General features: G+C 35.8%; 1 protein-coding gene across 1 annotated transcript in view; it reads left to right on the top strand.

Moving 5' to 3' along the window:
- SLC38A4 (solute carrier family 38 member 4) overlaps positions 1 to 27259 on the top strand; it is a 52080-nt gene that overhangs the window by 1711 nt on the left and 23110 nt on the right. Inside the window, exons 2-12 of the mRNA XM_027858924.1 lie at positions 4533 to 4761; positions 6294 to 6384; positions 6964 to 7079; positions 9037 to 9110; positions 10671 to 10763; positions 13499 to 13580; positions 13673 to 13755; positions 13865 to 13923; positions 15154 to 15429; positions 15567 to 15646; positions 17217 to 17317. Of these exons, the coding sequence (XP_027714725.1) occupies positions 4628 to 4761; positions 6294 to 6384; positions 6964 to 7079; positions 9037 to 9110; positions 10671 to 10763; positions 13499 to 13580; positions 13673 to 13755; positions 13865 to 13923; positions 15154 to 15429; positions 15567 to 15646; positions 17217 to 17317 (1189 nt within the window). The 5' untranslated portion in view covers positions 4533 to 4627. The remainder of the gene's footprint in view (positions 1 to 4532; positions 4762 to 6293; positions 6385 to 6963; positions 7080 to 9036; positions 9111 to 10670; positions 10764 to 13498; positions 13581 to 13672; positions 13756 to 13864; positions 13924 to 15153; positions 15430 to 15566; positions 15647 to 17216; positions 17318 to 27259) is intronic.

Genomic DNA, 27259 nt, shown 5'->3' with positions numbered 1-27259 from the left:
CAAGTAAATGCAATGCTTGGATTGGTATTAAAAATAGTGATTTATAAAAAGCAATCCCTGATACTTTCAATAAAAAGAAGTTAATTGATATTCATGGTAAATTGTATAGTTTCAATTTTTAAGCCTTTGGGGACTAATATATATTGTATAATTAGTTAATTATGGAGATCAACATCAACAATCTATGAAACAATATATAGTAAATGTATTTTATTAGTAAATGATGACGCAGGAACTGGAGCAGGCAATAGTAATGCTGTAGAAGGAGCACTGGGTGACAATTTGAGTTTGAATGTGGACAAATTATTTTACTTCCCTGGGTTTATTTCCCCTTTAAAATAAGGGTATTGGACCAGAGAATTTCTAAGTACTCTTTCAATACTATGATTATATTCTACATATCAGACAAAAATTTGACTAGTTATACCATGTTACTGCTATACATTTCTGAACTTTAACAAGTTTGAAAAAATGCTGAACTGGGAAAATGGCAACCTGAGAGGCATCCAAGAACCATTATCCCATCTTGCTCTTTCTTTCCAACACTCAGCACACAAAATGATACAAGAGTTGAAAATGTAGGGAACTCAGCAATGTCAGAAAGAGGAAAAATGAAAAAAAAAAGCACTAAAAAGTTACATACACACATATATATTATATGTTATAAAATATAGATTCATAGCTCATAGATGGCCTGGACAGATATAATCTGAGGTCTGGCCCACCTCTATTGAAAGTAGGAGGAGGGCCCTGTCAGCAACCTAGTTGAGAAGGTGAGGCAGACAGAATACAAGACTGCCAAGATTGGGAGATTTCTTCTATGCCCAAAAGGGGTATTGGGCTAGATTTATAATCTGTTATCCCTAAAATATATCTCATCTAGGGATATGTTTTAGGAGTTCAAGAGAGATATTTCATTGCCTACTCTTAAGAAGGGGAGAGTAGTCCTTAGTTTACATTTGCCAACTTAGCCCATTCCCACCAAACTCTGTTTACACAAAAGACCACCACAAATAGTGAATAACAGATAAACCCATTTATCTAAATAAAACAATGAATGGAAATTTGATTTCTAAGGTTTGTTGTTGTTGTTCAGTCGTGTCTGACTCTTTGTGATCCCATTTGAGTTTTTTCTTGGCAAAGATACTAGAATCATTTCCTTCTTCCTGGTCACTTGCAGGATTTGTTGTTTGTTATTACAATTGTCAAATTTAACCACTATGTGTCTTAGAATTTGTAATATAGATTTTGTTGGAGGTGATCCATAGATTCTTTTGATTGGCACTTTGTTTTCTGTGTTCAAAAATTCTAACCATTTTCTTATATTATTTCTTGTATTATGGTATTTAGGTTTTTTTATTTGTCATATTCTTTTGAATACCTTTGGTCCTTAAATTGTCTCTATGCATCTTACCTTCATGGTCAATATGTTTTGTTTGTATAGAGGTCATGTTTTCTTTAAGTATTGTATCTTTTTGCTTCTCTTCTTCTGGGTTGTCCTTTGCTTCAGTGTAGACACATTCCCAATCAGTAATTCTTTTGTTTCTTTGGTGAGATTTGATACCATGGATTCAAGTTTTGCTATTCTGCCAATTATTTCTGCTATGCAAGCCATAAATACCACTTTCATAATTCTTATTTCTCCCTTAATTCATTTAGGAACATCATGCTATGGTTCCATATTTGCTTGGTAATCCACCGAGTCCTCTGCCTTATCAAGTGTTGATCATTTTCCTTTGTTTTGCAATATTTAATCATAGATATCTTGCTGTGTTTAGCTGATTTGGAAGTCATATTCCCCTCTTATGTTATTTTTTCCCTATCTGCTTGTGTTCAAGGTCATCAACTGATTTTTCTTCCTTTTGAAATCTTTGGTAATTTTAACATCTTTTTATTTTTATTCCCCTGTTTTTCACTTTCTGGCTTCTTCTTAAAAGTTAAATGAGTTACAGGACAAAATAGACCATAAAACTATACTACTGGGGGACCTTGATTTACCCCTCTCAGAACTAGATAAATCTAAACATCAGATAAAAAAGAAAGAAGGTAAGGAGATGAATAGAATTTTGAGAAAGTTAGATATGATAGCTCTCTGGAGAATATTTAATAGGAATGGAAAGGAATATACCTATTCTAAGTGGTGTGTAGCACCATCACAAAAATGCATCATTTATTAGGGCTTTAAAAACTCACAAGCAAATGCAGAATAGAAGAAACATTAAATTCATCTTTTTCTGGTCATAATGCAAGAAATGATACATTTAATAAAGGGCCTTTGAAGCATACATTAAAAATCAGTTGGAAACAATCTAATCCTAAAAAATAAGTAGATTAAAGAACATAATAATAATTATGAGAAAAACTTATCAAAATGTGTGGGATATAGCCAAAGCAGTACTTAGGGGAAAATTTATATCTCTAAACTCTTTCATTATCAAAAGAAAGAGCAGATTAGTCAATTGATCATGCACCTAAAAAATAGAAAAAGAACAAATTCAAAATTCCCAATTAAACATAAAAATAAAAAGCCTTGAAAATCAAAGAAAAGTTTGACAAAATTGAAGGTAAAAACCATTGGACTAATAAATAAAAATAGGAGCTATTTTTTTAAAAAAACTCACTCTAAAATAGATAAAACATTGGCTCTTTTTTTAAAAAGAAAGAAGAAAACCAAAATACTGATATCAAGAAATAAAAAGGTGAATTAACAAGAAAGAAAGAGAAGGAAGAGAAAGGAAGAGAAAATAAAAACAATTATTAAGAGTTATTTTGTCCAACCATAACCAATAAAACAGATAATCTAAATGCAATAGATATTTACAAAAATATAAATTGCTCTGATGAACAGAACAGGAAATAGAATACTTAAATTACATGTTATGTTGGGAAAAGAAATTGAATAAGCCATAAATGAACTTTCCAAGAAAAACTTACCATGCTTATAGTTTTCCTAATACTGAACTACCCCTAAATTCCTGGTATAAATCTACCCTGGGCATAGTATGTGATCTTTGTGATACATTGTTATAATCTCCTTGCTAGCACTTTACTTAAAACTTTTGCATCAATAATTATTAGGGAAATCAGTCTATAGTTTTCATTCTCTATTTTGATTCTCCTTTGTTTAGGGAGAAAGACCATATTTGTGTCATAGAAAGAATATGGTAGGATTCCTTTACCTATTTTTTAAATAGTTTACAAGATTCTGGATCTCCTTTTCTAATTGGTTGACTTTCTTTTCATAATCTTCTTTTCTCGGATTGTTCTTTTTTTTCTTTTAGTTTTTCCTCAATCTCTCTCATTTGATTTTTAAAGTCTTTTTTAAGTTCTTCTATAAATTCTTTTTGGGCAGGTGACCATTTAACAGTACTCTTTGGGGTAGAAGAGGGTTTCTTTGCCTCAATATCCTCCTCTGAAGATGAACCTCAGTCTTCTCTATTCCCATAACTTTCTATGGTTGGATACCATACCACAGTTGTTTCATATTTAACATATTTAACATCACTCCATAAACTTTGCTAAACTGTAAATATCAATGGATAAATAGGCCTGAATTCTAGTCCCAGCTCTGACACTAACTAGCTGTTAACCTCAGCCATTTACTTCACTTTTTTAAACCTCAGTTTTCTCATCTATAAAATGAAGAAGTCATACTAAATGATCTTTGCTCTTCTAACTTTTAGTATTTGATGAGGATCATTTTCCAACTCTAAGATCCTGTGGACCTCAGTAATTGGTCAGAAGCAAGCAGTGCAAAACTCCAGAGTATGGCCCAATCTAGATTAAAATATAATTGGGAAATGTTTAACAAAATAAATAGGAATATAATACAACATAGATAATGTTATTTTGTGGTTTTCTAACTCAATATGCAGCTGCAGGGATCCATTTCTATTTGCCTTTGACATCATTAGTCTAGATGGACTTTGAGTTCTCTTCAAGCTTTAGATTGCTGATTCAAAGATCCTGTTGCTTTTTTGATTCTAGAATGTGTTAAAAAGTAAGCATTTTGGAAGGCTACTTAAGCTCTTTCAACAAAAAGAGTACCATTTAGTGAACTGAGAGAGTGGCTTTCTTAATTTATCCCCAGCATGGGTAGTGAGAAAAAAATCTAACAAAATAGTAAATCATAAAACTTTTATAAAAACAAATTCTACTTTTTCCTTGCTTTTCTTTAAATTATAAAGTCAAAATGGTGAAGTAATAAAGTGCTAGGGTTGCACTTAAGCATTCCTCTTCTTCCCCATCTTTTAACACTTACCTAGCTACAGGTCTATTAGATCATAGTCTTCAGCTGTGAGTTGTAACCTTTAGGGAGCATGGGTGTGTGTGTGTCTGTGTGTGTCTGTGTGTATGTGTAGAATACCATATATACAAGTGAAATGACAAATGTATGTCTTCATTTGTACTTGAACCTTTCCAATATGCAGAAGCTTCTTTTCTTTTATAAATCATTGTGATAAACAAACAGCAATTCATGTTCATTTTCTGAATCTAAGGAAACTTAGAGTTACTTTGTGTTCCATTTGCAGAACAGTGTTCAGAAAGTCAGTATATGTTGGGAGAACCTCAGACTCAAGGTACAGCCCGTTGTTTGCACTGAAGAAGCTGCTGTAGAGACTAGGAAATGCTGACAATTCAAATGGATTCTGTGGAACTGCAGAAAACCAACATCCAACTTGATGACAAAAGCAGTAGCGGAGAAAGTGTCCCAGACAGCTATATAGAGATGGTAAATTCAGTAAAGGTCCCTATTAAAAGGTATGTCATTGACAATAATTAGGGGCTGCATGAAAACTAGAGAGTGATGCTTATCGAGATTGGAAGCCAGGGGTTCATTTGGAACATTAGTCTCCATTACCTGCCTGGACTACAGGGACATAGATTTTGGTGGTCTCACTCTTGCTAGACCTTTATGCATACTAGAGGAACTATGCCTTCAGATTTTAAAAATCTGTGATTGCATAGGTGTGTTTTCTCCACTAACACAGATCAAAACACTTCCAGACCTTATTCAATAGTTGATGAGCTACTGTAATCAGAAGGCAGGCTGGTCCTTAGACCACCTTGCCAGCACCAATTCTGAGGCCTTCTTACCCTGATGGGACTGCCAGAGATGGCACTATACTGAAATAGCCTTCAAAAGCCTAGATATCACAATGAGGCATCAACATAGGATAGTGATGAAACATTGTTTACTTGCTTAATCAAATTATTTTATTTAATCACATATTTAAATACTTAATAAAAGATTTTAAAATTACTTAGGAAAAAGAACATTGTCAACTATATAGCACAAAATCAGAATAAAGCTCTAGACTCGGAGACAGTACATTTGAATTCAAGTCCCAGCTCTGTTACTTACAAGCTACATAAAATTGGTAAATTCGCATAATGTCTTCAGATGGGTCTCAGTTTTTTGGGGGCTGTAACACTTGCCCTACCTAATTCAAAGGGTTGCTATGAAAAGGAAACAAACCTAGGGAAGTTAAGTGACTTGCCTATGATCACACAGCCAAGATCAGAGCTGAAATTTGAACCCAAGTCTGTTCACTATCCTTCCTGCAATCTTTCTGTTATACTCGAAAATATATATTAATTAAAACCTAACCATTAAAATTTGGCTCAAGAAGGCAGAGGAAACTGGAGGAAGGTGATATCTCACAGAAGTATTTGTCTCTGTGAGGAAAGGTGATAAACTAAGGTCGATGAAATATATAATCAGAGCTGCAACTAAGAATTCTGTTGTCTGGGATGAAAACAGTTAAGAGGGATGAGTAGAGGCAGCGAAAACGGCCAATTAAAAGAGATAATACAATCATGTTTGCAGTTACACTAGGAAAAGTATTGGCTTATCTCCCAGAAGGTACTACTGTTGCTCTCATGGGGTAGGAGTGATATACTTAGGAAAAGACTCACTCTGGATTTAAAGAAGAGTTTGGATATAAGATAGAGTTTGTCATACGTGTATGATGTGAAATTACTAATTCTCTATACTGAAAGTTACATGAAGAGACTTTATCAAGTGTGCTAAGGGTCAAGTATGTAGTAATAAGGTGTACAATATTAAAAACAGCACTTACTCAGTCTGGGGCTAATGATAATTAAATAATAAAGGTTCTAAATGTATTCTGAACTTTCCAAATGAGATGGCATTCCTTTAATATCAATTGTTCTTTTCATTACCTCTTACCCCATTTTATTTAGATTGCCTGTAAAATAAGTATACTTCCCAAGTATTTGTTGATAATGCTGTTTTGTTATTTTCCTCTTTGTTTCTTGTTTGGGTTTAGTCAATTTGCTAATGATGATGATGAAAGCCAGAAGTTTCTGACAAATGGACTTCTAAGCAAAAAGAAGTTGGTAGACTATGATGAAGAACATGTAAGTTAATTCATGCTTTTAAGCACATAAAAACAGGAATCAAGGATGTCAGGTCTGTCTGAATCTCTGTGGGAAAAACAATATGACTGAAATTTTCCAAGGCTTTCATCAGCATATTCTTTGTTTATTCAGGTCTTCATTAGGTTAAAGGCTTGTTTTTTTTTCTGTTCACCATATGTCTGTATAATTCATTTGTGATGTCAGTTGTTTTGTAAAGAAAAAAAGTTACTGCAACCCAAACATAAACTGAAATCATACTTAAGTCTCTAGTTTTTCTCCTTCATGATATCATATGAAATGTTTTCTTTCTTTTCGTATTGTATTGAAATCATACTTACGATTCTATATTACCCTTCATTAGAGCAAAAGACATATGTATATATAAAAATTTATTTAGAGCCTACTGAAATAAAATAGCATTCCACCAAAAATCACATTTATTCCTAGCAATTTTACCTTGGTCAGTCCTCAGACTTTGTATCAGCAAAGATATTGTGGGGAAAATAATGAGAATGCCAGTAATCAAAATGGGGCTGCCTTCTGCAAGTGTTTGATTAGAATGCTCACTCTTTTTTCAAGCATCCTGGAACCACATCTTTTGGAATGTCATCATTTAACCTCAGTAATGCCATTATGGGGAGTGGAATCTTAGGGCTGTCATATGCCATGGCCAACACTGGGATAATACTTTTTATGTAAGTGTCCAATACATGTATTATATTTTTCAATTATTCAATTGAAATGATCTTTGGATAAAAGATATGCATTTGCAAGGTATCAAGAAACTATAGCACTTTTACCAACTCTTCAATAATTGAAGTAGTCTAATGATGCAAAAGTAAAACCAGTAGAACGTATGGTCAGGGACCTTGTCTTTGAATCCTTATAACCCAACATGGTACCTTGATCATAGCAGATTTGTTATAATTAATGTTGAAACTTGTTTGGAAATAAAAGATGAGAAAATACGCTTCCTCCCTTCTTTTCAGAGTTTATGGTTGCAGGATGTTGCAGTTGATGCATTAGTTTTACTGGACTAATTTTTCTTTATTTTTTATTCCTCATTATAGGGTTGACTCTCTGGATAGGGAATAAGAGAGGAATATATTTAGAAATAAAGGTTATGTAAAAACAAAATGTAAATATTTAAGTGTTTGTTGAATGAACAAATAAAAAGCATTTATTAGGCATATGTTCCAATCACGGGCGATATAAATACAAAAGGAAACAAGACATAAGTATGAGAGTTCATGTACAGGGCAAATAGGATGGCCCCAGAGTCCTGAAGATGTCTCTACAGAATGGAACACAAGATCCAAAGGTCCTTAGAATGAATTGACAGGTTAGATGCCATTGACCAGGGGTCTGGAGGACAGAACTCCATGATTAATGGCAAGGCGCTGAGGAACTTCAGTGACAGAAAAATATGAGAAAATGTGATGGTTGTCTACCTTGCCAGAAAGATTGTAGTTGGTGGTTTGCGGGTCATCTAAATTATATAAGGAGCCATCCTGTTCTTCCAGACCACCAAATAAGAGGTGAGAGGAAAGAATGGAAGGATGGTACTTCCTCTGGTCACTCGTCTTGCACATAAGGTCTAAGCAGCTGAGGAGATGAGGAAGGGATAAATGGAGGGGATCTATTTTAGCCTACACAGGCTGCCTTGGTAATATTAAAGTTGTTCTGAATTCTCTTACCAGAGAGGCAGCGAAAACAGTACTGGATTTGAAATCAGAAAACCTAGGTTCAAATCCTAGCTTTGATATTTGTTGCTTGGGTCTTAGTTAATTGTCCCATGGTTAGTTATAAAAAGAGAGAAAATACCCGGACTATCCATGAAAATTTACTCCTAAAGCCTCCATTTCCTTATCTGTGAAATGGGTATGATAATACTTACAACTATCTACCTCACAAGATTGCTGTAATTTATTAAGAGATCACAGTTGCTATTGGTAAGACTTTCTAAGCCTTAAACATATAAATGTGACATTAATTTTGCTGTGATTCATGTGAAGTTCCTACCAAACAATGACCATGCCTATACACACAAAAATAACCCATTTATTAATTCTTTGATTGTCTAAGACTTTAAAAAGTGATGGAGAAAAAGTTAATAAGGTAGTTTAATCTTAAAGTGTGTTGCATGTACATTCCTCTGCCCCCCAGGGGAGCCTATTGTTAAACATTCACTAATATACCCTTACTTTTACTCCTCCTTTAGGTATTGCCCCAACTTTTGTCTCCATGGTCTTTTAGGCAGTGCATCTTCATCCACATTAGTTTTTCTTGAATGGCAGTGAATGCTGAATTCACAGTTAGAAAGCTTTTGCTAAGAACTAAAAAAGAAAAAAAAAAAGGTAGTCAAATGAACCTCACACATTATTGCCAGTACCATTATATTTCCACCTTTGAGGCTGAACTTGATCTAGCAATTGAATAGGGATAGCCATTTTACTCAGATATTCAATATGCCAACACAAAATTTTACCCTTTGTTCATTTTTTAATTATAAAATTCAGCATATTAGTAGTGAGCTTTATTCTCTTACTTTAATTCCCCAATGTATGCTATGGACTTTGGGTTTATGATATAAAGTTTAGACTGATTATACCTTGCTTATTGCTCTTTTCCTATCCTTTATTATCTTCTTAGAATCATGCTGCTTGCTGTAGCAATATTATCTCTCTATTCAGTTCACCTTTTACTGAAGACAGCCAAAGAGGGAGGTATGTTATCCTTAATATCAAATTTGTATTCCACATAATACATGGCCTTATGCTTTGACTTTCTGTTGAAAGAATTTTTGATCCCCAATGCTAATTTCCTTTAATTTCTTATCGTGTTTTATTCTCAATGACAATTACCAACTTTTTAAGTTTCTTGGGCAAATCAATGGACCTATGTAAGCTCCAAATGACATGGAGGGGGTTAGTGGCAGATGACATATATAAAGATTTTGGATTTTAAAATCTGACACACATAAAGATTTTGAATTTAAATTTTTTTTCCAGTATGTCTTTTTTTATGATAATTTTTATTTATTTTTTTGTTTTCAACATTACTTCCAGAAGATTTTGAATTCCAAATTTTCATCCCATTTCGCCCCTCCCCCCACCCCAAGATGGCTCCAGTATGTCTAGTTAAGATTGGTTTTGAACTGTTATCTGTATCTGTAGGTTATTAATTATTGTTGTTGTTTTTTACTGAAATTTCTTGTTTTCTTTTTGTGTCTGATGTGAAGAGAGGCACTATAGTACAGTGGAAAGAGGACTGGATTTGGAGTCAGAAGACTCAGATTTAACTCTCTACTCTTACAGCAAGGTGGCACAGTAGACAGAGTGCTGGATTTGGAATCAGGAAGACCTGAGCTCAAATTTGACTCATACACTTTTTGGCTGTGGGACCCTGCACAAGCCACTTGACTACCCTTACTTAGCCTCAGTTTATTCATCTGTAAAATGGAGATAATAATAATACCTACTTCCCAGGGTTGTTGCAAGGATAAAATGAAACAATATTTGTAAAGCACTTAGTAAACCTTAAAGCACAATTTAAATGCTACCTGCTACTGCTGCTGCTAGACTACTTTATTTTCTGTATAGCATTTGGTAAAACATTTATTTTCTTTGGTCGTCAGTTTTTTTAATCCCTAAAATAAGGGAGTTGGACTGGATGAACTACATTCCTTTAACATCTGTGATTCTGTGGTCCTATGATATAAATGTGCTTGAGTTTTCTTTAAATTCTTTGTACATGAAATAAAATGAAGTTGCACTATGAAAAAACATTTTGGGAATGAGACCAGACCTATGCTTTTGTTGGTATATACTTTTTTTTTCCTTGGTGAGGCAATCGGGGTTAAGTGACTTGTCTAGGGTCACACAGCTAGTAAATGTTAAGTGTCTGAGGCTGGATTTGAACTCCTGACTCCAAGGCCAGAGCTCTATTCACTGTGCCACTTAGCTGCCTCCTGGTATATTCTTAATGATCAATCTCCTCTACCAAAGCAAAACAGCACCTTCTCTGCAAGATACAGTCTTAGAGATTTGCCTATGGCACTGAGAAGTTACTAAATGACTTATGCAATATTTGTCAGAAGCAGGAAATAGGCCTTGGTCTTCCTGACACTGAAGTCAGCTCTCTATCCACTGTGCCATGATGACTCTCTATAGAAATGTTTTAAATGATTAAAATGAATATTTCAATGAGTCTTCTTTCCATCCTCCCTCCCTCCCTCTCTTCCTTCCTTCCTTCCCCTCTCTCTTTTTTTCTTTTTTTTAATACAGGCTCATTAATTTATGAGAAATTAGGGGAAAAAGCATTTGGATGGCCTGGGAAAATTGGAGCTTTTGTTTCCATTACATTGCAAAACATTGGAGGTAAGGCAAATGACAAAATGTATAATACATGAGAAAATTTACATTCAGTTGACCAGCACAGCAGAATTATTTTGATCTATATTTTATAAATGGAAAGATAACTGTTCCTGTCTTTCAGTAATTTTATGTTTCTTAAATAAAATTTGTGTCCTCCCTGCCTCTTGCCTTCACTCTTTGCTCTCCAGACCTTTCTTTCCTCCTTACCTCTCTCTCTCTCCCTTCCTTCCCCTTCCCTATTTTCTTTTCCTTCTCTGTCTCTATTCTTTTTCTTCCTTTTTTCTCTCTGTCTTTGTGTCTGTCTCTCTCTCTCACTCTCTGTCTATCCCTCTCTCACTCTCTATCTCTCTCTTCCCCTTATACTTAACAATATGTACAGATAAAATACCATGAAAAACAATAATGGAATTTAAAATAAGGCTTAAACATTGATTGGTTTCAAATCCTAGCTTTGGATTGACTTCTATTTTAAAACTAAAACAAATGCACATTATCATTTTTCACTTTATTGCAAATATATAATATATCCCTCTATATCTGAAGAAAGCTTAGCATTAAACATAATTCATAACTGAAAATTTTAGGCATAGCTGAGGATTAGGTGTTATATTTCTGGATTTAGACCTCTGAGGTCAAGTCATAGCACTAGGAAGAGAGTCTTTGAAAAACGAACTTATGTGAAAAGTGCCTGGAGGTATTTTGCTTTAAGATACTGTGCCTCTGGATACCTGAGCACAAGGTCCAAATACAGATTTAATTTCTACAACTTCCCTTACCCTTGTAGAAGACATACTCTGAAGCATTGTGTCTCCAGCTTTCCTCAAGTCTCCACTTTCAGCTGTAGCAAACTCCCTGAGGAACACAGGGGCTCTAATTAGGACATTATTATCCATTAGTTCATCTCAATACATCTTAGGAGAGGAGGAGGAAAACAGGTTTGGGGGTTTTTGTTTGTTTTGAGGAACCTTAGCTCTTCCTGCTCCTCTTATTTAGTAATTTTTAAGAAATTACCTATTAATTCTAATAATTTTTTGGGAAACAAAAAATATTGAGTAAACAATATTCAGATGGAGAAAGTTTATTTTCTTTCATATATGTGTTATACTGATACTAAGTATTGGATACTATTTGGGATCAAGAAAACAAACATTTCATTTGTCTTGCTTGTATTTGCACTAAATCTATATGACTGAATTAAACTGACTAGTTTAAATTTGGTTCTTTTTCAAAAGTTTTAAAAATAGCTAATTACTAAGAATTTAATGGCATAGTTTCATACTTAACTCAGTTTATTTGTTGCAATAGCTAAAATAATTGGGTATATGACCCTAACAATTGCATCCAATGAACCGTGTGCCAATCCCAGCTATTGCTTACTGTCCAGTAATTATTAATGCTGAAAAATGGAATTAACAATTGGTCTATGTGTTAATGTGTTAATTTGTTAATGTGTTAACTTACACAAACACATGAGGTATGTATAGAGATTTCCATTTGCCATATGAAAAATCAGAGATTCAAAATTGGAAGACAATTCAAATGCCAAGTTCATACCCAAACATCTTATACCAATCGCAACAGAATATCACTAATCTTTTTTTGGGCACTATGCATCATCCATATATAAATTCATAGATGTTTAGTGTTTTCTATATATTATTTATCTATGCATCTCTGTCTCTCTGTCTACCTATATGTATATATCTACGTATCTATGATGTGATACAATGTTATATGTTGGTTACTAGCATAAGAAAAGAAAATGACTTAGAGATTACTGAATGTCTTCTTTATAATGTATTTGGAAGCAGTTGTTTAGAACATTTATTTTTTCATGTCTTACTTTGGAATGGTGTGTTAATCATTAATACTAGAATATTATATTGAAATATATTTCATAAATAATCAAATCTGTATCTGGAGCAAAGTCACTTTGGGATTGTCTAGGTTTGGAAAGAGTCACAGTGGCTCAATGGCAAGGGGAACAACTAAACAGTCCTAGGAGGGGTCAGTTTGCCAGTTTCACAGGGTGGGTACTCCCTCTGTTTTTAGAGAAGATACTAATATTGTTTATATTTGACAGCATTTTTATTTATTTTGTTGAATATTTCTCAATTTTATTTTAATCTGGTTTGGGCCACATGTTTGGTACTTCTGCTCTAGAGGACCATGAAGAAAGGTGTGAAATAGGGAAGAAATGTGGAAACATGCCCCTCCCCCATATCAGTCCCCTAGGACAAAGCTCCTTCCATGCTGCGCTGGTTATGGCTCTGCTCAGTACTTTAAAAATATCTCTGATTTCACTAGGGAGAGTATCCCCTCTACAAATATAAATTACAACTCCTCCTTGCCTTAGTAGATGGTTCTTCATGAGTTGCCATGGCTTAAATTGTCACTACTAGGAAGTGGCCAGTTTTTTAGTGCTAATCCTTTCCAGACTTACCAAAGTGGTCATCATATGACTGAAACATAGTCTATGACTGTCCCTGACCTTAAAGTTCTTCCAACTTGGTAAGAACTATTAGAACTTACATTCTCCTATCATAACCTTAACAAACCCAGGGTCATATCATACGTCATAATAAAGCTTTGGAGTAGGGCTTTAATTGTGGCATAGAAGAAGAAAATATGTGCTTGATACCATTACCTTTTTTGACTTAGCATATGCTTTTAATGTTATCCACTGTTCATCGCTGAAACCTAATGACACTATGTTGACCATTTCCCCCTCATTTTAGCAATGTCAAGCTACCTCTTTATTATTAAATATGAACTACCTGAAGTAATCAGGACATTCATGGGACTTGAAGAGAATACTGGGTATGTTCTTATGTTCTCTCAATGACTTCAACTAAATCAGCCTATTTGACCTTTTTAGCTGCTAGTATACCTTTCTTCTTTTTCTCTTTTAGAGAATGGTACCTCAATGGCAACTACCTCGTTATATTTGTGTCTGTTGGGATTATTCTTCCACTTTCTCTTCTTAAAAATTTAGGTAAATTTATTTCCCAACGGAAACTTGCATATTGCTTCTCCTAGTTTGATTATGTAGGATGTACCTTGGCAATGATTATTGACTAAATCATTTTTCTCCTTTTTTGTAGGTTACCTTGGTTACACCAGTGGATTTTCTCTTACCTGCATGGTATTTTTTGTCAGTGTAGTAAGTGATTTCTTGACATATTCTCTATGGCTCAATGCAATATGAATTTCTAATACTTAGATTATTTATGTATCATTAAATGGGTCTCACAACTAACCATTTTTTCTTTTCATCACAATTTGAATGATGAGGGAAAAAAATCTCACAATTTGAAAACAGATGAAGTAGAACACCAGTACAATTGCTGAATGACATAATGCAGGTATATTAGAGAGACTTTTGGTAAGGCAGAAGAAACAGTCAGGGATCAGAGTCAATCAGGGATTCTTCCCTTCTTCAGATCCTTCCCTTTCAGGGGGAAAGCAATTAGCAACCTCAAACGAGAAGTTGGTATGCACCATATCAACCCCTATAACCCTAACACCATTGATGATGGAATAGAATACAATCAAATGAAATAGTGCATATGAAATGCTTTAAAAACCTCAAAGTTTGGGGCAGCTAGGTGGCATAGTGGATACAGCACCAGCCCTGGAGTCAGGAGGACCTGAGTTCAAATCTGGCCTTGGACACATAACACTCACTAGTTGTGTGACTCAGGGCAAATCACTTAACCCCATTGCCTAGGGAAAAAAAAAAACAAAAACCTCAAAGTTCTCCCTTTCCTTTTCTACTCCCTCTCACTTCTTTTCTTTCCCCTCCTCCTCTCCCTTTTCTCTCTTTTTCCCTTTTCTCTTCTCCTTCCTCTCCCTTTCCCACTCTGTCTCCTCTTCCTTCTTCCCCCTTCCTCTCTCCTCTTCTCCTTTCCTTCTACCCTCTCATTTCTCCAAGAAGAGAAGATGCAAAGGGGCCATTAGGTTTACCTCAACCCTTCACTTCTATTTCATTCATTTTCAATTCCTCAGACAACTTTTTTTCACTTCACATTAATTTTTTTGAAGGATAGTGACAATATCGTTAGTGCTAAGCATTGTAGTATATAATACTGCAGCATGTAATTCTGAGCAGGTAAAGTAGACTGGAGGTGGCTTTAGTGAACAAAAATGTCTTGTACACTGACTGTGGCTGTCAGTAGTAGACCCAAAACGCTGCAGTTGTTTCAATGAGGATAGAGAATACAAGGTATTAATAAGGATGATGGAAACCTGAAAAATTGTATATTTATCCTTGAACTAGCAATCACAACAGTAGCTTTTTTTTTAAAAATAACACATACCACTATCATCTTTCACAAATTTTGGTCTCATTTTTTTCATTGTATTTCTCTCCACCCCTTACATTCCAAATTAGGTAATCTATAAGAAATTCCAAATTCCTTGTCCTCTACCTGTCCTGGATCACAGTGTTGGAAATATGACATACAACAATACATTTCTGATGCACCTCAAGATGTTACCCAATAAATCTCAGACTACTGAAGTGAATTTCATGATGGATTATACTAATGGAAATGTTGCAGATCTACATGAGAAGCAGGCCAAAGATTCCCTTCACAGGAGGGATGTGGAATATGAAGCACAGAGTATGGACAAATGTCAACCAAAATACTTTGCATTTAACTCACGGGTAAGCGAGAATCCCTAAACTGTCTCCAACCATCATATTAACATGACACATTAAGTTTCTGTGACTTAAGCCTAGGTGGCACAGTAGTGCTATTTATGGTAAAAGGCTAACCAAAGGTTTTTATTCTTATTTTTCAGACTGCCTATGCAATCCCCATCCTTGCATTTGCTTTTGTATGCCACCCTGAGGTACTTCCAATCTACAGTGAGCTTAAAGAGTAAGGTTGCCATTGTTTTAGCTTTATAATTTGATTTTAAAATGTGCTCATCTTGTTCCCATGTACCCTCTGTGGAAACATAATTTTAGAATTTTCCACAGACCATATCTTATAATGTCACATGGGAACATGCCTGGACATATTCACAGCTCAGAGCATTCATTGCATAAATGATAGACAATAACTTCACTGATGATCAGTACTAAAGATTTTTAATTCAGCATTTCCCCTTTGGAAATGGTTAACCATCTTGCTCTCTTTTGGACTTAATTTTCCTCATCTATAAAATGTGGTCACTAGATGGGATTCTCCATCTCTACAAACTGGTTCATGAGCTCTTTCACCATTGAAGACTAGAATCCCCTCCTCATATACTGGACACTAGGGAGGATGTGCTAGAGAACATGGGAAGTGTCACAAAATCTGTAATTAGTAGGAAGCAAATGATCCTTTGTCCCAGGGTGTCAACATTCAGGAGAGACACACTTTCTCCCTGTATCAATTGCTGATGGATTGATGTCCTCTGCTGAGGATTCTCTGGGGAAAGGGTTATAACTTCTCCTGGCTTGACTTCACCTGTAGTGTGACTGTCCTTTTCATAAGCACCACATCCCTTTACCTCCACTGTTTTTCCTCCAAATTAAAAAAAAAAACAATGGCTAGTTACTAGTTCTTTCGCTGTTCAGTCATTTTTTTTTCAGTCATAGCCAACTTTTTATGACCCCATTTGGGGTTTTCTTGGCAAAGATACTGGAGTAATTTGCCATTTCCTTTTCCAGCTCATTTTTATAGATGAGCAAATTGAGGCAAACTGACTTGCCCAGGGTCATACAGCTAGTGTCTAAAGCCAGATTTGGACTCAGGAAGATGAGTCTTCCTGACTCCAAGCCCAGCACTGTATCTACTGTGCCATCTAGTTGCCCATTACTAGTTCTAGGTATTACCTAAAAGAATGAAATCATGACTAGAGCAGCTTTACTTCTTAAAAATAGAGTGGACATTACCATGTGGGTATTATATTTGGAACTTCAGCATGTTAAAATTAGCACTGTAATGCTCATTCTCAAAAGTTACATTTCTTCATAAATTCTGGAACTTCTAACAAAATATCAATGACAATCTCTCCATTTTCATAATGATGACATAGTTTGATAATAACATATTGGACAGCATCCATGGATATCTAAGAACTGTCTCTAAGGAACTAGGAGTCTTATTGGGTGAAGTGGTTGGTTCTGATAGTAAAGTTTTCCAATATAGTGAATAAGTTCATTTCAAAATAAAATTAATATGTTTCCTTAGGCTTGAAACTACTTTGATCTTTATGTTAGTTATTTAGTAGTCAGGTTTTTATTCACCTTCAATAAAATATTATTCAGTATAAGCAAGTAGGCCAGGAATAGTATTTGAAACAAGTTCTTCATAGCTCTCTTAGAAATCGAATTTAAATTTGCATTATAAATCAACTATAAATTGAGTAACTAGACAAGAGGTTGAACAGCAACTGCCTTCACAAATTCCTCAAGAGTTTTGTAAAACTAAAAGTTCAGTTTGTTCTCTCCCTTTTCAGTCGGTCTCGAAAGAAAATGCAGACTGTGTCAAACATCTCCATTACAGGAATGCTGATTATGTATCTGCTTGCTGCTCTGTTTGGTTACCTTAGCTTCTATGGTAAGTCAAAGCTACATTCTTTTTAAAAGCCTTGTTAAATCAATCGGTAGCCTGAGTCTATAGAATTGTTTTAGTGATTCTAGATAAGAAGCACGTCCTGTTAGTGAACATAAGCTGGCATTTGTTCATTTACTATTCCATTTCAATAACTGCTACTTAACTTAAGAAAGTGACACGAAAAGAGTCTAGCTAACAGGTTCAGAGGCACATTTTGTAAAATCCCCGCTCCCAAATTAGATTATTTCCTTCTATAAAAGATAATCGGTGTTTTTCCCCCCCACGGCTACTTATTTACTCCAATCTAAGCTTTGATGATATTGAATATAATACCATATTATTTTTATGCTTGTTTCCCCAAAAATATCAGAAAGAGATTGGATAATAAGAACAAACTTTCAAATAGTCTTGTATGCAAATTTAAATGGAGTATTGTTTTAACCTAATAACTTACTCCTTACTAATATAACACATTTTTTATATCAGTTCTTTATGCCAAAGGGTGGATTTCATGTGGGTTTCACTTCTAATGACTGTAGATAGCATAGCTAATAGTTTCTTCACTTCAGGAGACCCAAGGAACATCCAAGGTTAACAATGAATCTCCTACAATTACAATTACAGACTCATGGCTAATACAAATTAGACTATAGCCATCTATTCAGTTCCTATGAGGCACTTTTCAAAAAATATGAACCAGAGGACTATGATTTATGGTGCCTGACATGCAGTACAGACATAATAGCTTTCTGTGAGATCAAAACGCAATAGAATTATCTCATTAAAACCATACATGGATAATGTTTATCAAAGAGTCAGTGATCTACATGAAAATTATAGAACTAGCTAACGTTAAATATAAACATGAACACATACTTGAGACATGCGTAGTTCAATTTTATTGTCGTATCTATATACTATTTGAGTATCAACTGTGTGTACTAATCAATCACCTTAACCTCCATCCCTTAGTCTACTTCATGACTAATTACTTTGCTCTTCTAGGCTCTAAGGCAATCAAGGGTTCTGATATTTCCTCACAAATTAATAGAAATGAGTCTTCTTCTTATTAATAAACTAGCTCCGAATCCCCCAAACAGAATTTATTAAATATTGAATAGTAAGTAATTGACATGGCATTGAATAAGCCAAATAATTCAATATTAAATTAATACATTATTTTCCATTTTTATTGTTGTTTGTCCTTTGTTCTCAAAGAGGACATAGATTATTTGTAAAATTCTATTCAGGTCCTTATCTTCTTTCTTTTTTAACCTTATTTGTGTCCAGCTCTGAAAGGGGTACATTGACATTCCCTGTATTATAGTTTTTACTATATACATATATGTGTATATTACTATTGATTGCTATCTCCATGAAATTTTATATTTCTTTCTTTAAATATTTAGATGTTTTGCTGTTCAGTGAATATATGTTAAATATTCACATAGATTCATTATCTATAATACCTTTAAGTATAATATCATTTTCTCATTTATCTTTTTTAATCAAGTGTTTTTACAGATACCTTATCTGAAATCATGATTGCTACTTCTTCCCTTTAAAAAAATTAGCTGAATCATATGCTTCAGCTCTTTATGTTAAACTCTGTGTAAATATATTTCAAGTGTATTTCATGTGAACAACAGATTGTTGGATTTTGCTTTTTAATTCATTCTGCCTTCCATTTCCAATTTTTGGATAAATTCATTCCATTCATGTTCACAGCTATGATTGTTAATTCTGTGTTTCCCTCCCCTCTGTCCTCTTGTACTCTTTGGCCCTAAGACCTTCTGTATTAAAAGAAAAGAAGATGAAGAAAGAGGAATAGGAATGGTTGTAAGTCTTCTCTTCTATTGTGTCCATTTTCCTCATAGGATTATATATAGGTTGTTACTTTTGGTTGCAAGCTTTTATCTTTTGTCTTTTGAAATATCATTTCCCAAGTTGTTCTTTTCCTTAAAGTGATAGCTTACACATCTTGTTTGGTCCTGAGTGTTTTTTGGTACTTGAACATTTTCTTTTTGGATGGAGGCAGCATTTTTCCATTGACATTTCTGGTAGTTTTCATTTTGGTGTTTCTTTCAGAAATGGCTATTGTTTTCTGTTTTCCCTTTGCCCTCTGGTTCCAATTGGTATGGGAAGATTTAATTTATTATTTATTTAAATATGGCATCCAAGTGTATTTTCGGAGAGGGCTCTAATTTTTAGAGAGTACTCAACTTTTTTTCCAGGTCAGTTGTTTTTTAAAGTATATATTTTGAATTTTCTTCTGTTTTGATTTCTTCAATTTTTTGAATTTTTAAAAATATTTCTTGTTATCTCATGGATTTAGTTTTTTAATATAATCTTATGATTTATTTTACTCTTGCCAGTAAAATAAAATATTGTATTGATCAGAGTAGCTCAGTCTTTCATAGTTGGTTATTGTTACAATATTGCTGTTGCTTCTTCTGGTTCTGCTCACTTCATTTTGAATCAGTTCATATAAGTCTTCCCAGGTTTTTCTGAAACCATCCTGCTTATAATTTCTTATAGCACAATAATATTTCATCACAATCGTATACCACAACTTGTTCAGCCACATTGATGGATATCTCAACTTCCAATTCTTTGCCATCACAAAAAGAGCTGCTATAAATATTTTTGTTATGAGTATTTTTCTTTGATCTCTTTGAGAAACAGTCCTTGTAGTATCACTGAGTCAAAAGGCATGAACAGTTTTATAACCCTTTAAGCATGATTCCAAATTGTTCTCCAGAATGTTGGACCAGTGCACAGCCCCACCAACCATGCATCAATTTACCTACTTTTCCTCCTCACCAACATTTGTCATTTTCCTTTTCTGTCATATTGCCATTTTCCTTCTCTGTCATATTAACCAATCTGATGAGTATGAGGTGGTACCTCAGAATTGTTTTAATTTGCATTTCCCTAATTATTATTAATTTAGAACATTTTTTCACATGATATTAATAGTTCTGATTTCTTCTTCTGAAAACTACCTTTATAGCCTTTAGTCATTTATGAATTGGAGAATGGCCCTTATTAATTTGAAATGAGCCCTTTGTCAAAGAAATTTGATGGAAAATGTTTTCCCTAGTTTCCTTCTTTCCTTCTAATTTTGGTTTTGTTTGTGCAAACCCTTTTTACTTTCCATTTTAATTCCTGTGATCCTCTTTATTTCTTGTCTGGTCACAAACTCTCCCCTTATCCAGAGATTTCACAGATGATTTTTTAAAATTTGCTTATGATATCATCCTTTATGTCTAAATCACGTACCCATTTTGACCTTACCTTTGTATGTGCTGTGCGATGTTGGTCAATGCCCTGTTTCTGCCAGGCTGCTTGCCAGTTTTTGTTGAGTAGTGAGTTCTTGCCCCAAAGCTTGGATCATTGAGTTTATCAAATACTAGATTACTATGATCATTCACTTCTGTATATTATGTACCTACTCTGTTCCACTAACGAACCATTCTTTTTCTTAGCCAGTACCAAATTCTGTTGATGATTACCATTTAGCTTGAGATCTTGTACTGCTAGACCACCTTCCTTCACATTTTTCTTCATTAACTCCCTAGATATTCTTGACCTTTCATTCTTCCAGATGAATTTGGTTATTATTTTGTCTAGCTTCATAAAATAAGTCTCTGTTAGTTTTATTGGTAAGTTATTAAATAAATAAAATAAATTTATTTAGGTAGAATTGTCTTTTTATTATTATATTGTTATTGTTATTATTATATATTATATTGTTATTATTATATTATATTACTATATATACCTTTTCATGAGCAATTGATGTTTCTCCAATTGTTTATATCTGTCTTTGTGTGTGAAAAGTATTTTGTAATTATTGTATATATAGTTCCTATGTATATGTTGGCAGGTAGACTCCTAAGTATTTTATACTCTTTATAATTATCTTAAATGGAATTCCTCTTTCTATTTCTTCTTGTTGGGTATCTCATGGAGGTTGCTTTCTATTTGGCCCATTCTAATTTTCATGAAGTCTAACATTTGGGCAAGGTTGATGACCTTCTGTTCTCAGCAATTCAGTGTCCTGATTTTTCTCTTCCTAGTTTCCATTTAACATTACAGTTTTTTCAGGTTCTCTTGTAGTGTTTATGTCTAGGTCACTCTTTTCTCTGAGACTCTCCTTGGTCATGTTACTCTCTTTTTCTGTACTTATTCCTTGTACTTCTTTTAATCCATCATATTTCTTCTTGGTGTTTGGCACTTTTAAAAATTTACTCATATCTGCAGCCTCATTTCCCGGATTAGAACTTTTTGTTTAGATGAGACTATTTTCTTCCATGTTCTTGAGAGTCATATGTTGTTGTCCCTACTACTACTTGGACGTGCTGCTACTTAGATGTGGGGTGTATGGGTGTTCAGGGAAGACTATTACCTGATGTGAGGGCTGCCAAGCCTTTTTCAGAATAACTTTCCACCTTTGGTATTTACCTCCTACACAACTCTCATTTGTGGCTCCAAGGAGCATGTGCAGCAGTAAACTGTTTCAGCAGACAAGCTTATCCAGGTTGAAGGTAATCAATGGCCTCAAACCCTTTGGTGAGTTGGGGGGGGTGTCTCCCCCAAGCATGTGAAGACTTCCCTGGTTGAATGGGCAGATGAGAACAATTTGTTCGAATCGGCTATGAAGGCAGTAGAAACAGGAACTGTGGAGAACTTGGTTAGATGATGAAGATGCCAAGCTTATCCACCTCATCTTTTTTTTTCTTTTTTGCGAAGCAATTGTGATTAAATGACTTACGCAGGGGCACATAGCTAGTAAGTGTCAAGTGTCTGAGGCCAGATTTGAACTCAGGCCCTCCTGACTCCATGGCTAGTGCTCTATCTACCGCACCCCCTAGCTGCCCCACTGCATCCTGAACCATTGCCAGTTACCTTGATTTTTGTCTTGCCACTAGACTCTGATCACTCTGGAAGAAAAAGTGAAGCTAGTGACTTTGCCAACTTTGCCTCATTTAAATCCAATTTATACATGCATCAAAAGACATCATCCATACCATTTTTTTACCATTTTTACCTACCTCAAAGTCCTGTGGAGACAAGCAAGTGATGAAGCAGCAGGTAGGAATACAGTGGGAGCTGTAGTCACAAGCCTACACACAGGAGGCTCAGGGCATAAGGTCATCTTCTCATTGAGCTGAAATGGGATTCAACAACCTCCTGAGTATCTAAGCAGACTTTTTAAAGAACTGTACCGCTCACCTCCTGGCATGAGGAAGGGGTTAGAAAAGGGGCCCTAAAATTGTCTACTTCACCCAACTCTGGCCTGCTTACTGCAGCAGGTGGGTATCCCATCCTGCAGTCAAAACACAAAAAAATGTAGGAAAACTTTTGTGAAAATGATTCCACTCACCAGTGGTAAATGGAATATGTGCAAGCTTATGGACAACATGAAATCCAGTAAACTCAAAAAATGAAGAGCTCTTGTTGCAAGAGAACTCAGCACATATTACATCCAGATAGAAGTCCTGAGTGAAACAAGGCTGGCAAATGAAGGCCAGTGTACTGAAGTTGGAGCTGGATGTATATTTTTGTGGAGTGGCTGCAGTGAAAGGGAGCACCATGAAGCTGGTGTAGTTTTCAGAATAAAAACTAATCCAATTAATAAGCTTGCATACCTCCATAAAGGACTGAACTACAGGCCCAGGACAATGGGATGGTCACTTGCAGGAAAGAATCATGCCACCATCATCAGTGTGTATGCTTCCACCATGATGAACCCTGATGAGGTCAAAGAAAAATTTTATGAAGACTTGGAGACTCTCATCACCAATATGTTGAAAGAAGACAAGTTTGTAGTTCTGAGTGACTTTAAGACCAGAGAAGGCACAGACTATCTGACATGGCAAAGAGTCCTTGGGAGGAATGGAATCAAAACCAGCAACAGCAATGGTCACTTACTATTGAAGACTTGTGTGTCTCACAACCTTTTCATCACCAAAACTGTTTTCTGTTTACTGAAATGCAATAAAGCTTCATGGATATACCCTCACAGCAAACATTAGCATTTAATAGACGTTGTAAGGAGAGACAGGATGTGAGAATGATGAAGGCAATATATGTGCTAGACTAATCACAGACTTATCTTCTCCAAGCAAAACATTTGCATTCAACAAAAGTGGCAGCCCCAAGGCAAGACAACTACCAGAAGACATAATGTCAACAGAGCTTCCTGTGAATGAACAGTTTGTTGCTAACTTGGAGGGAAAGCTGAGCCATCAGACATTTGGCAACAGTGGAGTAGAAAATGAGTGGGCAGCTTTCAGATTTGATATATAGCACTGCATTTATTCATTTGGGCCAGAACACTAGCAAACATCAAGATTGGCTTGATGAAAATAATGGGGAAATTCAGAAACTGGTAAACAAAAACAAGAACTCTGCAGGATTTACCAGTAGGATAGTTCATCTGTCTCTAAGACAGTGTTGAACTTCATCAAAAGTAAAGTGCAAATGAAGCTTAGAGAGATTGAGGATTCTTGGCTCTGCAAGAAGGCAGATGAAATTCAGTTTTGAGCTGATAGTAATAGTCAAAAGTGCTTTTGTGATGCCCTGAAAGCTATTTATGAGCCGAAGACCTATGGTGCATCTCAATTCAGTGCTGGTGGTATCATTGATTAGTGATAAAGACATAATCCTGGAGAGATGAGCTAAATACTCCCAAAGCATTCTCAATAGACCTTCATTAATCAGTGCTGAAGCCATTGACCATAATACCTCAGGTTGAAGTCAATCCCTCTCTAGCCAAACTTCCAGCTGAAGAAGAGGTTTTGGATGCCACTAGGCTCCTATCATGTGGCAATGAACCTGGTGCTGATACTATTTCTGCTGAGATTTACAAGGCAGAGGGTCCACTGCTTGTACAAAATTTGACTGAAATCTTCCAGGTTATATGACAAGAAGAAGCTGTCCCCAAGGAATTCAAGGATACCTCCATTGTTCATTTCTATAAAGAAAAGGAAATAAGTTGTCCTGTGATTATGAGGGGTCGGGGGGTGTCTTAATCATTGTCAGCAAGATTCTTGCCAGAGTCCTCCTTAATAGGGTGATCCTTCACCTGGAAGATGGTCATCTACCTGAGAGTCAGTGTAGCTTCAGAAAGGGCTAAGGAACAGTCAATATGGTGTTTGCTGCCTGACAACTCCAGGAGAAATCCCAGAACAGAGGTCTGTGTAATATTTGTAGATCTGACCAAGGCCTTCTTGATACTGTAAATTGTGAGGACTTGTGGAAGATGATGGCAAAATTTGGTCACCTGAAGAAGTTCATCAGTATTGTGCTCCAATTTCATGATGGCATGCTTGCATGGGTTCTGGATAATGGACAATGTGCTCAAAATTTTCCAGTCAGCAATAGAGTGAGGCATGGTTGTGTGCTTGCTTCTGTGCTTTTTAGCATGATGTTTTCAAGCGATGTTGTCAGATGCCTTCAATGGGACAAAAAAGGCATCAAGATTAGCTACCGCACTGGCAGTTAGTTGTTTAACTTGAAAAGCTACAAGCCAAGTGGAGGAAGAGTTGGTATGTGACTTTTTGTTCACAGATGTTTGTGCATTCAAGGCAACCTCTGAGGTGGAGATATAACAGAATATGGATTGATTCTCTGCCCTTTTCCCTAATTTTTGCCTGACAACACCCAAAAAATAAAAAAAGAGGTTCTCTACCAACCAACACCACACCATTTATACACAGAACCATTGATTACAGCACATGGAGAAATTTTTAATTGGCAGCATATTTTCCAGGGATGTATGCATAGATAATGAGGTTGATGCACACATTGCCAGAGCTAGCTCAATGTTTGGAAGGCTCCTAAGGAGAGTGTGAGAGAAGAGATGTATTAGGCTGCCTACCAAACTGAAGTTCTTCAGAGCCATTGTGCTGACTTCATTGTTGTATGCATTTGAAACCTGGACAGTATACCAGGAAACTGAATCGCTTCCATTGAATTGTCTTAGGAAGATTTCTGAAGATCACCTGGCAGGATAAGGTAATGGATACTGAGGTCCTTTCTCAAGTTGAACTGCCAAGCATTCAAACCCTCCTGCAGGGAGAGCAACTCCAATGGGCTGGCTACATTGTTTGAGTGCCAAACACACAAGACAAGCGCTCACACAAGACAAGCGCTCACAAGAAGGTTAGAGGAAGCACTACAAGGACACTCTCTGAAGAACTCTGGAACAGATTGTGAGACATGGAAGACACTGGCACAAGACCATCCAGCGTGGTGTGCCCACATCAAAGAAGACACTGTGTTCTACGAATAAAGCAGAAGTACAGTAGCTCACAAAAAAGTGAGATGTGAAAATTTAGAGACATTTTCACTCCAAATGTTCACATTTGTTTCTGACATGTAGTAGAACCTTCTGAGGTCTTATTGGTTTGATCAGCCACAGTTAATCCCAACATAGTGACATCATTTTGTTCCTCTTTTAACATGAAGGACAACAACCAACTAGATGTGGTGACTAAAACTAGGTCTTCCCTTTATAGGAGTGCCTGAGATTTGTATCAGTCTTCTCTTGGCTTGTCTTGGCCTCAATAAACCCTGTTGCCTACTTATACAGTCTCAGACCAATTGTTGACTTTTATCCCTTTTTCTGACCCTTATTAGTACAAATCAGATATTGTAAATTGTGCTGGTAGCAGGCTTCTTGCTGTACTCCAAGTGCCTTTCCTCCATTGTACGCCCAGCGTTCTTTCTTCTATTGTGGCTTGGGCATGTGCTGCCTAGGAGTTGGGCTGCCTGGGCACTGGTTTGGCTCTCCCTCATGCTATAGTTCAAATATGGGTCACCTGAAGGTTCTGGATTGTACATGGGCTTCTTGGGTGCTGGTTTGGGCCTGCCTGCCTCCTTTCTGGTCTGGTCCTATCTCCTGCTATGGTTCTTCTTATGATTGTCTGTATTTTGTGCTCCAGATGTGACTCAGATGTGGGCTTCATGGGCATTTTGCTATGCCCTGCATTCTTGGGCACTGTTCCAGCCTTGTCCTTTCTCCTGTGGCTTTGGTATAGATGTCCAGATCTTGTATTTCTTCAGTTTTGGTCTGGCCATTTCTTTTCCTATGACTTGAACAGGAGCTTCCTGGGCCCTATGCTAGGAGGTAATCTGGCTCTATCTTTTGTTGTGAATATAGGCTACTTACATACCGTACCTTCTGCCTTGTTGATCCCCACTCAGTCTCCAAAGTTTTCTGATAATCTTCTTGTGGAGTCCTAGACAAGATGGAGTAGTTTATAGCCATTTTTCTTTGGCTTTCATTATCATTATTCTTTATAATGAATGGTTAGAGTTTACTGAGATATTTGTAGGAGAGCTGAACTCTTTTAGGTCTTAATAAACCATTATCTTAGCCAGAAATCTCCTTATTTGTCCTTTATCTCATCAATGAGCTCAAGACACATTGCTTCTAAGTCCCTCCTGAGGAAGATGAGCATTGTTTGAACTTTACTCTCATTGAATTTGGCTCAAGGAGGAAATAACATACTCAGTAAGGTACAGAAATTTAACTTGCCATATAGGCAGTAGGAGGGGAAAGGGGAAAGAAAAGGGAAAGGGGAATAGAAGGGAGGGAAGAAGTAGTAAGGGAAAAGGGAAAGAAAAGGGAGAGGATGATAAAAGGGAGGGCAGATTGAGGGAGGTGGTGGTCAAAAGCAAAACTCTAGTGAGGGCAGAAATGGAGAAAAAGAGAAAGAAAAGCATAAATGGGGGAGAGAATAGGACAGAGAGAAAGACACAAATAGCAATCATAAATGTGAATGTGAATGGGATGAACTTCCCTATAAAATGGAAGCAGATAGCAGAATGGATTAAAAACCATAATCCTACAATATGTTGTTTACAAGAAACACATTTGAAACAGAGGGATACACACAGGTAAAGGTAAAAGGCTGGAGTAGAATATATTAT

The sequence above is a fragment of the Vombatus ursinus genome, unplaced genomic scaffold, assembly GCF_900497805.2.
Source record: "Vombatus ursinus unplaced genomic scaffold, bare-nosed wombat genome assembly UNPS02013950.1, whole genome shotgun sequence".
In the NCBI taxonomy this organism is placed as follows: domain Eukaryota; kingdom Metazoa; phylum Chordata; class Mammalia; order Diprotodontia; family Vombatidae; genus Vombatus; species Vombatus ursinus.
This window is presented reverse-complemented; position numbering and strand designations above follow the sequence as displayed.